Raw genomic sequence first — 13,039 nt, 5'->3', positions numbered from 1 at the left:
ATCCAGATAGAGCTGACAAATACCGCTGGAACGCACTGCAGTGGCATATATCACGTTAAGACACACGAAACATCATATCCACAAGTCGCATCGTTTCTGAACACTCATCAGCACGGTGGACTCGGAACGCTTAACGTTCACGTTTGAATGACTGTGTACCGACGGCTTAAGAGAGAGTTAGCCACGGTCCGCCACCAAATCTGTTCCCTAGTGCTGCTGTTTCTTTACATCCTGTAGGAAAGGCTCTGGCTGTAATATTCAGAAACCACAGGTTGAAGCATCAGTGACAATTGAAGTTCGAGTCAGGTCTCACATGCCATCTGGTTAAACCATCTGATTAAGAGAGGAAATTCTATTTTAAGTCCCTGTTTCCCACAAATTTTCATGTGTGGAAAAAATTTCAAGATTTTTTTTGGGAAGCATGCAAAAGTGTATTTAAAAAGCAATATTTAGTGAAACAGTATCATAACTTGTACCAATAAATGTTTTTCTGGCATTGTTTTTGTAAGAACACTACCAGACCTGCCAATGTTTCACAATTTCTAAACGTGTAATGGAATTGAGGATACGTCCTATTCTCCTTCTCCCTCCTCTCTCTGTGCATCTGCTCCTCTCCTCTCCCATTGTTTATCTTCTCCTCTTCACTCTTTCTCCGTCCAATACCTCCCCCTCGCTCTATCCACCTTCTTCGTTCCCTCTCTATGTCCATCTCCTCTCTCTGTTCATTTTCTCTTCCACCTGTCGCTGACATCGAGCTTTGTTTTTTGTTATAGCCAAAGAAAACTTTATTGGAAATGGAATTCGCTTAAAATATATTGGTGAAATGGTTGGAAAGATTGGTATACGAGTTATGAGATACTTGTCCTGCTGCTGGATCTGTGAGGACAGTAGCTTCTATGACAGTATTTCGCATAGTTTTAATCCGCAAAATTTCAGACGTTTCAGATTCCATAGTAGTATTCTTATGATAAGCTGATAAGCCACAAATGCAACTTTCCTGTTTCCTGTCAAACCAGACACAGAGAAGAACGAAACAAACCAGCACACAGTCGAGCATACAAATTTTTTTAAACCCTAGATTACTAAACCCGCGATTACAGTTAGTAAAATTGCAGTTATACCACATCACAGTTCCTTTCAATTTGGTAGTCAGGACATTTTGCACTTATTTTGTATGTGACATTCTAGTGCATAAATTTTTTATGTGATCTCTGATGGTTTAGTAACAAAGTGACATACACTCCCATTGAAATTGACTGCAAGAAAGAAAACAAAATCTGTACACTTTTATAGCACAGTGTAGCACATAATTTTTCTTCCTCGCAGTCAATTTTAGCAGAAAACATGCACATAGTTGTTTAAAAAATTCATAGCCTTTGTCCATCTGAATATTTGCTGGAGAATCGTGTAAAAATTTGAAGTAAGGCGATCAAGAACTTACCGAGATTTTTGCTTATGACTTTTCCCTTTATATAGGTTGTAATACGTATAAGAGCAGATACGAGTGTTTCTACTGGTAGTTGAGGATGGTGAACTGAACAAGATTATATCAGTATTTATGTCATTTGCAGACTAATGATTATGCTATAACAAGTTGAATGTCTTTAGCTTGGGTAGTAGCTCCACGTACATGTGGCAAGAGCAAACAAAATGCTAATACCCCCTGGGCAGCTGTTCAGGCCTTGTAGTGTGGACGCATGGATGCAAACCAGATCGTATATACTCCCAGTTGTAGTTCAAATGGCTCTGAGCACCATGGGACTTAACATCTGAGGTCATCAGTCCGCTAGAACTTAGAAATACTTAAACCTAACTAACCTAAGGACACCACACACAACCATGCCCGAGGCAGGATTCGAACCTGCGACCGTAGCAGTGGCGTGGTTCCGCACTGAAGCACCTAGAACCGCTCGGCCACAACGGCCGGCATGTGTAGTTCACTTGAAGTCCAGGTACGTCACGCAAAAAACATCAGGTCGTCAAGTTTGTGATGTGTTTGTGGGAAGAAAGAGAAAAAACAACAACATCCCATGTATGCACATATTAAGATACAACATGTAAAAATGTCTGTAATTGTACTTGTTTCACCCATTTCCCATGTACATCCAAATGTTTATTTGAGTACCGTGTAAAATACGAGAGTTGACCAGAAACTAAGATCCGATCGGTCGTGATATGAACACCACAGTGAAAACCCGATGAAGCTTTGCACATATGTGTTGGGTAGTGTCTCTAGTATGACCGGCGATCGCAAAAGACGGTCTCTTCAGTTGTGAGCGCACTGTGAGCGAGTAGAGGTGCCTAGAACAACGATGTCTCCTGCGAAGTATGAGGGTCCGCTGAGAGGCTTCGCCTTAACGAATGCAGCCCACCTAACGCAACTGCCACGCACTACCTTCTGCAGGGGCAGTGAAGACATTCCTGCAGCCTTTTCGATGGGAAGTGTTCGATCACCCACAACACAGCTCTAATTGGCTCGTCCTGAGTGTCATCTCTGTTCACATGAAACGTTGGATACGAAGACAACACTTGGAGAGAATTATTGGAAAGCACAGGCGGCTGCCTTCTATGACAATGGTGTTGGAAATATGGTATAACGCTCCGACAAATGTCTACGTCGGAGCGGCGACTATGTAGAGAAGTATCTGGAAAGAGTAGCTAACTTTTTCAAATAAAATGTTTCTGATTTTCACTGTGGTTCCCATTTAGCGACTGATCGGAACACACTTTCTAGACAACCCTCGTATGAAGTACATTGGTCAAGCAATTTTCGAGATTTTTGGTGAGAACGGTAAACAAGGACTTGTCTTTATATTGTGAAATAGATAAAGGCAATCCTCAAGCAGTTATTACCTTTCTTGCCTGCTCATACCGATGAACAGTTGCCAGCCTGTATGGCGTCTCAGGCATGAAGGCGAAACTGATGATGAAGATGACTGCAGGAACGACGTTCACGTACAGGACGACGTAGTAAGGCAGGAAGGCGCCGATCACGTACGCGAACAGGATGCCGCTGTTGCACAGCAGGGGCAGCATGCAGCCCAGGCTGCCCCGCACCTCGTCGCTGGCCGTCTCGCTGACGTACAGCGTCGTCAGCATCAGAGTGCCAATACACTGCACACCTGCCAGCACCCTGCAAGCCGAGGTGGTCAGGAAGATGCGAAGTACTTTCGATACGGACTTAAAGCCAAAACTTCACAAGGATACCTGAGAAGCTGTGCCATAGACTTCGTGAGGCTATACCTGGCTGTGACTTAGGATCTTCTATCCCTGCTACACTACTGGCCATTAAAATTGCTACACCAAGAAGAAATGCAGATGATAAACGGGTATTCATTGGACAAATATATTATACTAGAACTGACAAGTGATTACATTTTCATGCAATTTGGGTGCATAGATCCTGAGAAATCAGTACCCAGAACAACCACCTCCGGCCGTAATAACGGCCTTGATACGCCTGGGCATTCAGTCAAACAGAGCTTGGATGGCATGTACTGGTACAGCTGCCCATACAGTTTCAACACGATACCACAGTTCATCAAGAGCAGTGATGGCGTATAGTGACGAGCCAGTTGCTCGGCCACCATTGGCCAGACGTTTCCAATTGGTGAGAGATCTGGAAAATGTGCTGGACAGGGCAGCAGTCGAACATTTTCTGTATCCAGAAAGGCCCGTATTGGACCTGAAACATGCGGTCGTGCATTATCCTGCTGAAATGTAGGGTTTCGCAGGCATCGAATGAAGGGTAGAGCCACGGGTTGTAACACATCTGAAATGTAGCGTCCACTGTTCAAAGTGCCGTCAATGCGAAGAGGAGGTGACCGAGACGTGCAACCAATGGCACCCGATACCATCACGCCTGGTGATACGCCAGTATGTCGATGACGAATACGCGCTTCCAATGTTCGTTCACCGCGATGTCGCCAAACACGGATGCGACCATCATGATGCTGTAAACATAATCTGGATTCATCTGAAAAAATGACGTTTTGCCATTCGTGCACACAGCTCCGTCGTTGAGTACACCATCGCAGGCGCTCCTGTCTATGATGCAGAGTCAAGGGTAACCGCAGCCATGGTCTCCGATCTGATAGTTCATGCTGCTGCAAACGACGTCGAACTGTTCGTGCAGATGGCTGTTGTCTTGCAGACGTCCACATGTGTTAACTCAGGGATTGAGACGTGGCAGCACGATCCGTTACAGCCATGCGGATGAGATGCCTGTCATCTCGACTGCTAGTGATACGAGGCCGTTGAGATCCATCACGGCGTTCCGTATTACCCTGCTGAACCCACAGATTCCATATTCTGCTAACAGTCATTGGATCTCGACCAACGCGAGCAGCAATGTCGCGATACGATAAACCGCAATCTCGATAGGTTACAATCCGACTTTTATCAAAGCGATGGTACGCAGTTGTTGGAAGTCTCCTGCAGAAATAATGAACCACGCTGCCTGTAAAGCCAACCGTAATTGCGAAAGGATTTATGTGGTGCAATCTGGTTGGCCAAATAATTTGCTGGAATTGTCCAGAATATTCTTCAAACCATTTGCGAACAGTTGTGACCCAGTGACATGGCACCATAAAAATCCCATCGCTCTAAATGGTCTCCAAGTAGTCGAACATAGCTATTTCCAGTCGTTTCAGTTGGACCAGAGGACCCAATCCATTCCATGTAAACGCAGTTCACTCCATTATGGAGCTACCACCAACTTGTACGGTGCCTTGTTGACAACTTTTGTCCACGGCAGCTAGGATAGTACGCTACACAACCCTACGATCAGCTTTTACCAGCTGAAATCGGAACTCATCTGACCAAGCTGCGGTTTTCCAGTCGTCTGGGGTGCAACTGATATGGTCACAAGACCAGAAGAGATGCTGCAGCTAGCAAAGAAACTCGCATGAGTCATCTGCTGCCATAACCCATTAACGCCAAATTTTGCCTCACTGTCCTAACAGACACATTCATCTTACGTCCTACATTGATTTCTACTTTTCTATTTGCACTCATAACTCTACGCCGTCGTTGGTCACTGCGTTCTCCGCACTGAGAGGCAATTCCTAAAGTTTGGTATTCTCGGTACAGTCTTGCACTGCGGATCTCGGAATATTGAATATCCTAACGATTTACGAAACGGAATGTAAACGGTACGACCGCCATCTGTAAACGTGCATATCGTGATGCCACTACTTTTGTCATCTCAGTGTATGATGAACGAAGCAGGACTGGCTCACTTCGCTAAAAGCATCAAACATAGGTTTCAGTTTCAGAATGAAGTCTCTGAGAATGTGAAGAAGTGAATCATGGAATGTGAGAATTACTTACTTGTTCTATAGTTCATATTCACTTTAAAAGTTGTTATGTTAAACCTGCCAATAGAACAAACATAAAACCTATGAGAAAAAAATGTTATGGAACATATTTATAAGGCTACTTGTGAGCTGTTAAGGATTTTCGTCTGAAAAGACTGATATTTCTCTTCAAAAATTCGGCTGTAATATACAAGGAGATGCTCAAGGTTACTAAATAATAAGTTTGGGCAGTAAGCGCTCTGCTCTGCCATTGGCTGGCTTAGTGACGTCAGCGTGGAAGCAAGCGCTCACAAGCAGACGACACGGCATGCGCGTTTACGTCAAGTTTTTGGCGGAAGATTTTGTTTATACCAGAATTGAGATGTCTAAACTGCTTTTCTGCTGCTAAACTATCACAGTTAAAACTGATGAGTTATATTCTTTCTCAGCTTATGCCTCACACATCGGTAAAATATCAGATCACAACCACACTGACACACACTTGAAATTCGAAACCTCGGCTCAAATAAATCAGAAACTATTCATTTAATCGCATTGAAATGAATTTACTTAAGAGCTCGAAGTTGCACACACTTGTTTGTAAGAAAAGCATTCCTTCTTTCTAAAGCCGCTATAGTATTCATGAAAGTAACTTTATCCATGTCTGGAAAAAAAACTGTCATCTGTACATGTACTCTTATTATGATTTTTCTTATTTGGTGACAGCTTTTCCAGAGTTACCAGAGATCTCTTATGTAGTTCTCGTTTCTTATACCGTTTGGTTCTGTCTTCTGTTGCGGGTGACACATTGACAGTCGCACTACTGCACGGCAAATTGCACGAAGGAACTGCATCAGGCTTGAGCATTCTTTTTCGGGGCAAATTAAGCAATTCAGACTGTAAATCCCATAAGTAATCTGTTTCTGCGAAATGGCGAGAACATATTCGTGCATGCGCAACATTTACACTGTATTTCCTACAACATTTCGACAACCATAGTTTTTGTAATGTTTCATTACGCTGGAAACTGTATCACATTACGTCAGTTCCCTTTGTGCTCCGGTTGTAGGAAAAACAGGCCGTAAAAGCAGAGCCTGGCATTGTAAAAATTAGTTTTCTCACTCACTTGTAGATTCTCCAATAAGAATTTCACAGGACGAACCATAAACTATAGAGCTGGCGAACACAATGTTGATCCCGCTGTCCACTATCGCTAACTATTTCAGTTCCGAATCAAATATCAATTACAGCAAAAACCGTTAACACTCCCGAATTCCGAATGTTTCCGCTGTTGACTGAGTACCTCAGAAGAAAGAACTCAATCAAAATACTCCTTCAAACACAAAACAACGCAAGAAAAACAATCACACACAATTCGAACTGTGTACTGTTTGGCACAGCTGCTTCCACCGTGACGTCATGCGCACAACTGAGAAAACACGTTGCTTTCTACGCATAGCTTTCTGCGCCCCCCCTGGGAGATGCTAAAGATGAGTATCCTTAATCTTCTTTTGAAGAAACTTCATTTTTCTGCCAGCCATTTTATTTCTCAGGGTAAATTATAAAGAAGTTACACAACTGCATATTTGACCATTTTCTGTAACAAAGTTTTCTGTAACGCAGATAATTCTTCCTTCTAATACTTTACTTGTGTATCCATGTTACTGTCGGAGTAATGGAGTGCTGATAAGACAATTTCATAAGTGACCAAATGCACTATGGTGGTGTGATTAATATTCCCAGCTGCTTACTTTCTCTTGTGATGAACATTTTTTTATGTAAGTGAGTAATTATCCCAGAATATTATCGCAAATGGCATCAATGATTGAAAATCTACAAAACGTTAACTTCCTGATTGCTGAATCTCCTGTTGACAATAACTCTTATGGCAAAAATATACGAATCTAAACGTCATAGGAAATCCACTACATGGCTTTTTAAGTTTCAGTTTTCCTCAATATGCATACTAATAAATTTAGAACCATTATTTATACTTATGGTAAGTTCGTAAGTGGTGGGAGATTATTGACTGTGCAAAGCTCCTATTCCATTAAATTTCGGGCGTGCAGCCAAATAAGTTCCACTCTATCTAATATTTCGGCCCTATACCGCTCGCCCATCTTCAGAAGGAGCCGAAAGACTTTCAGCTCACTCTGGGGATGGCCGAACGGTACTCAAACGAAATAACAGAAGTGGAATTTAAATGGCTGCACACCCGATATTTAATGGAACAGTCATTGCAACGCAAAAGCTAGTAGACGAATATGGTGTTTTTTTCCATAGTTTAAACTTGGGAAAGGATAGCATTGTATTGGAGGCTTATTCTTACGCAAAGATGCTGAAAATTACGTGGACTGATAAGAAATGAGGTCCTCCACGGAAACGGCAAGGAAAGTATGAAGAAAACGATGACTAGAAGAACAGACACAGTATGTTAAACAGAGCCATAGAAGGTAGAACCTGTTCGGGAATAAAGAGATTGGATTTCTTTTTTCTTCATTCTTGATGCGCCCCCCACGAATTCCTCTCCAGTGCCAGCATTTTCTTCTCAGAGTACCAATTATAGCCTACGTCCTCAATTACATAGGTGTCCAAAATTAAAGCAACAAACCGCTATTTCCCCTATTGTGTCTAATTCACGGTATAATCATGCAAACTGTCAACAGATGTCCGTATAAGTGTGTCTGGCTCGGACAATCATGTCAGCGATGACGTCAGGGAACCTATCAAACGGGTAGTGTGTGCCTGGTAGTCCGACATTCACAATCGTTGTGTACACAGTCACAGATGGTAGTGTATGGCGCAAAGACGACGCCAGAGAAGACGCCTATTGCTGCCAGAGGTGGTAACAACCCATGTTGAACACATTAAAAAGTTACCGCAATGTGTCTGAAAATACGTTAATTTGGGAAGAACGAAGAATATTTTTGTCTATCGTTATGCATGTTGCAGTTGTTTATGATCTGTGTTATTTACTATCGCTTACACTGTTTTGTGGAAAAATAAATGCAGTCTCGCAAAATTTCCTTTTGTTTCTTTAATTTTAGACACCAGTGTATTTGCCAGATGTATTCCAGTATGTGTCTTCCTCTACAGTTTTTACTCCATAGCTCTCTCTAGTACCATGGAAGTTATTCCCTGATGTGTTAACGGATGTCTTATCGTTCTGTCCCTTCCTCTTGTCGGTGTTTCCCATATATTCTTCTCCTTGGCTATTCTGCAGAGAACCACCTCATTCCTTACCTTATCAGTCCACTTAATTTTCAAACATTTTTCTGTAATATCACATCTCAAATGCTTCTATTTTCTTCTGTTCCGGTTTACCAATAATCCATGTTTCACAAACGTACAATGTTGTGCTGCAAACGTACACACTCAGAAATTTCTTTCTCAAATGAAGGCCTATCTTTCATACTAGTAGACTTCTATTAGTCAGTAATGTCCTCTCTGCCAATCCTAGTCTGCGTTTTATGTCCTCATTGCTCTGTCCATCATGGGTTATTTTGTTGCCTAGATAGTAGAATTCCTTAACTTGATCTAGTTGGTAATCACTAAACCTGATGTTAAATTTCTCCCTGTTCTCATTTCTGCTACTTTTCTTTACTTTGGTTTTCTTCAATTTACTCTCATCTATACTCTGTTTATTCCATTCAGCAGATCTTTTAATTCTTCTTCGCTTTCACTGAGGATAGCAATCTCATCCGCGAATCTTATCATTGATGTCCTTTCACCTTCAAGTTTAATTCCACCCTTGTGCGTTTTCTTTATTTCCCTCACTGCTTCTTTGATGTGTATATTGGCCAGTAGGGGCGAAAGATTACATTTTCTTGCATTATTTTTAATCGAACACTTCGTTCTTGGTCTCTCACTCGTATTGTTCCGTCTTGGTTCTTGTAAATATTGTGTATTACCCGTCATTTCCTATAGCTTGCCACTATTTTTCTCAGAATTTTGACTTTTATTGATGCTGAGTCTGTTCCTCTGACAATCATTCCTCTGACGTTTCTTTACATTTCTCATGCAAACATTTCACCGTAGCTTTCCTGCACTTCCTAGCTATTTAATTCCTAGCAGACTTGTATTGCTGAATTTCCCTTTATATTTTTGTACTTCCTTCTTTCGTCGATCAACTGAAGTATTTCTTCTGTTACCCGTGGTTTCTTCGCAGTTACCTTCCTTGTATCTACATGTTCTTTCTAACTTCTGTGACTGCCATTTCAGAGATGTTCATTACTCTCCAAGTGAACTGCCTATTGCGCTGTTTGTTATCACAGTATCTATAGCCTGAGAGAAATTCAAGCGCATCTCATCCTACCTTAATATTTCCGTACCCCACTTCTCTGCACATTGGTTCTTTACCTACTCTTTACCTACTCTTCATTACCATTGCGATCTGAGCTATATCTGCTCCTGGCTAAGCCTTACAATCCAATATCCGACTTGGGATTCTCTGGCTGATCATTATGAAATCTGACTGGAATCTTCCCGTAACCCCCGACCTTCCCAAATTTCTTGGGATTATTGGACAGAGTATACACTCTTATTAGCTAAAATTTATTGCAGAACTCAGTCTTTCTCCTCTCTTATTTACGCGACCAAGCCTATATTATCCCATAACCCTTTCTTATTCCCCTACAGCCACATTCCAATCTCTATGACTATTCATTCCTATTTCCTCTTTGGACGTCGGCATGTACACATGAACTATTATTGTTGGTATTGGTTTACTGTCGATACTGATGTGGACAACTTTATCACTGAACTGTTCACAGTAAGTCAGTCTCAGGCCGTCCTTCCTATTCATATCGAATCCTACTTCCGTTATACCATAATCTGCAGTTCTTTATATTATGCTACTCCTGTCTGACCAGAATTCCTTGACTCATTTCCATTTCACTTCACTGATCGCCACTATACCTAGTTTGAGCAATTGCGTTTCCCTATTGAAATTTCCTAGCTTCCCTGTCACGTTCAACCTTTTGACATTCCATGCCCCAGTTTGTACAACCTTAACCTTTCGTTGCTTATTCACTGTTTTTCTCGTGATCACCTCCTTCTTGGCTATCCTCTGCAGGAAATCCGAATGAGGGACTTCTCCGAAATATTTTGCTAATGGAAAAATCATCATAACGATTTTGCTTTTTCAAGTACAGGGCACGTGTTCTGTGGATACACATTACATTTTTTTTCTTTTTTAATGCAATGGTTTCCTTTGCCGTCTGCATTCTCATGGCGTTGATCGTTGGCTTTATAGGCAGTTTCATCCTAAGGGCAAGAGAGTGTCCTGAACCTTTGCCCGCTCCCCCATCATCTTTGACAAGGCGTTTGGCAGTGCGAGGTTGTCTTCTTATGCCGGAAGTCTTCGGCTGTCATTACTGATGGTTTTTATTCGATATCTGAGCATTAGAGAGGTTCGAACCGAGGACCCAGAACGTTTAGGTGATTAGTCAAAGACGCTACCCCTAGACCACAGGTGGAATATATACACAAGATTATTGAGTGTGTATGTGCTGTTCTGAGACGAAGAGAGTGGCACAGAGAGAAAGTCGTGGCTGGCTGCAGCTGCATCTAAAGAAAACTTTGATGATCTTCCTATTCCCAAAAGAAGTAAGTTGTCGTAATATAGTGACTGCAGTCTCGAAAGACTATCACTCTTACCTTGCAATGTAGAGAGCTTCGATCGAAACCGAGAACATCTGGATGATCAGGCTAGCCAGCAGCGGAGTTATTATGACGTATCCGAGCGTTTTACGACCCATATGTGCGCTGGCAACCGCAAACAGGGGAATGACGACGAGCGAGCTGAGTAACAGTAGAGACGCCACCCAGGATGCCTCGTCCGCCGTCAAAGGCCGGTCTCTGAGGCCGCTCTCTGCAGACACCAGCTGCGGCAGCGCCATCGCCGGCCACACCATGGATGAGCCCGTGGCGAACGTGTTCAGGTTCACTGAGCAGGCACATCATAAAGTCAACAGACACTTTGTTGAAATTGAAAGTAAAATCATCGACATTACAAGTGCAAGAGGAATTCTAATGTTAGAAGCAGAGGAGAGAGCGGATAATTGAGAAATGTGCACTTAAGGCTCTACAAAGACGAAGAACTGTCTGTTGACGTGACAGAAGAAGAAATGAGAACCGATGTGCTGGGCATGAGGGATCCGGTATTAGGATGGCTTGGAGAAAATTAAAGGTTAGGTTAGGTTAGTGGTGTTTAACGTCCCGTCGACAACGAGGTCATTAGAGACGGAGCGCAAGCTCGGGTTAGGGAAGGATGGGGAAGGATATCGGCCGTGCCCATTCAAAGGAACCATCCCGGCATTTGCCTGAAACGATTTAGGGAAATCACGGAAAACCTAAACCAGGATGGCTGGAGACGGGATTGAACCGTCGTCCTCCCGAATGCGGAGAAAATTAAAGCAGCATCTTAGGCTGTAGAGTGGAAGTGGCTGGATGTAACACCATTTATTTGCATCGCTGTTATTGAACAAACGCACTTACTAACTATTATTAAAATTAAATGGGAGAGTTAAGACAGGAAATAGAAGGCACTATTGACAGCAGCTGCGTCGGGACCAGTAAGACGGAAGCTCTAGTCCTGGCTCACTTGGCTCAGTCCTGGCGTCCTTTCCTCCTAATATAGTCAAAATTTCGAGGCTAACTTATTTATTTTCCTTTAAAAAACGCCTGTTTTATTATAAATTACTTACAAAAATTAAGAAAAATGAATATCTTTTTATCACGTTCATTTATTTTAATTTTTTTCTCACAAAAGGTGAACTTAAGACAAAAATAAAATATTTCTTCCTTTTATAAAAGGTGCACGTAAGAAAAAATCTTTCGTTAGTTGGTTAAATTCCGAAAAGTTATTTACAGAATATTTCTTTTTGTTTCTAGCACACATTTTATTTTCAGCATCCATATATAGCGGAAAAAAACATTAGATTTGATTAAAAGTAGCTGGAATTTAAAAGGGGATAAAAAATAGTAAAATCAAAAAGTAGTCAAAGATGGGTAGCTGAAAGTAGAGTGAAGTGATCGTGTTACCTACATGAATGGGATAAACCAAATAATTTTGATTGTACAAAAATGAGTGAAAATGAGTGTAATTTTGTATACTGCAAAAAAACTGGATATATTTTCGAAGTAGAGCTAGAATAACCAAAAGAATTACGTAATTTATATGAAGATTTACCATTCGCTCCTGAAAATGTAATATTACCTGGAACTAAAGAAAATAAGTTATGGACTACTTTGAATGACAAATGTAATTATGTAGTTCACTGTACAAATCTCAAACAGTATCTGTCTCTAGGAATGAAAATAACAAAAATACATAAACTCTTAAAATATATAGATTTGAATACTCAAATGAGGATGCAATCGAAGTATTATTTTGAATAAGATTTCTGCAAATTGAGTAATTCTGTTTTTGGGAAGACAATAGAAAATATAAGAAACAGAGTGGATATAAAATTAGTGTCAGATAGACAAAAGTGCGATAAATTAATAGCTAAGCCAAACTGTACAGAAAGAACGATGTTTAATGAAGATCTTATTGCCAGTCATACCAATAAGAAAAAAACCACATTTAATAAACCGATCTACGTTGGTATGAGTGTAATAGAATAATGAAACAGGAATATGGAGAAAATATTGAGTTATATTATCAAAATATGGAGAGTTATATCTACAATATAAAAACTTAAGATTTCTATGAAGACATGAAATCGACGATTGACTAC

The 13,039-nt window shown here is 41.3% G+C and overlaps 1 protein-coding gene across 1 annotated transcript in view; it reads right to left on the bottom strand.

The window, feature by feature from the left end:
* Positions 1-13,039, bottom strand: part of LOC124620233 (facilitated trehalose transporter Tret1-2 homolog) — a 40,832-nt gene that overhangs the window by 14,576 nt on the left and 13,217 nt on the right. Inside the window, exons 2-3 of the mRNA XM_047146900.1 lie at positions 10,956-11,244; positions 2,854-3,133 (exon numbers count right to left, since the gene is read on the bottom strand). Of these exons, the coding sequence (XP_047002856.1) occupies positions 2,854-3,133; positions 10,956-11,244 (569 nt within the window). The remainder of the gene's footprint in view (positions 1-2,853; positions 3,134-10,955; positions 11,245-13,039) is intronic.

This window comes from Schistocerca americana, chromosome 6, assembly GCF_021461395.2.
Source record: "Schistocerca americana isolate TAMUIC-IGC-003095 chromosome 6, iqSchAmer2.1, whole genome shotgun sequence".
In the NCBI taxonomy this organism is placed as follows: Eukaryota; Metazoa; Arthropoda; class Insecta; order Orthoptera; family Acrididae; genus Schistocerca; species Schistocerca americana.
The sequence above is the reverse complement of the archived record's forward strand: the minus strand, read 5'-3'. Positions and strand labels throughout refer to the sequence as shown.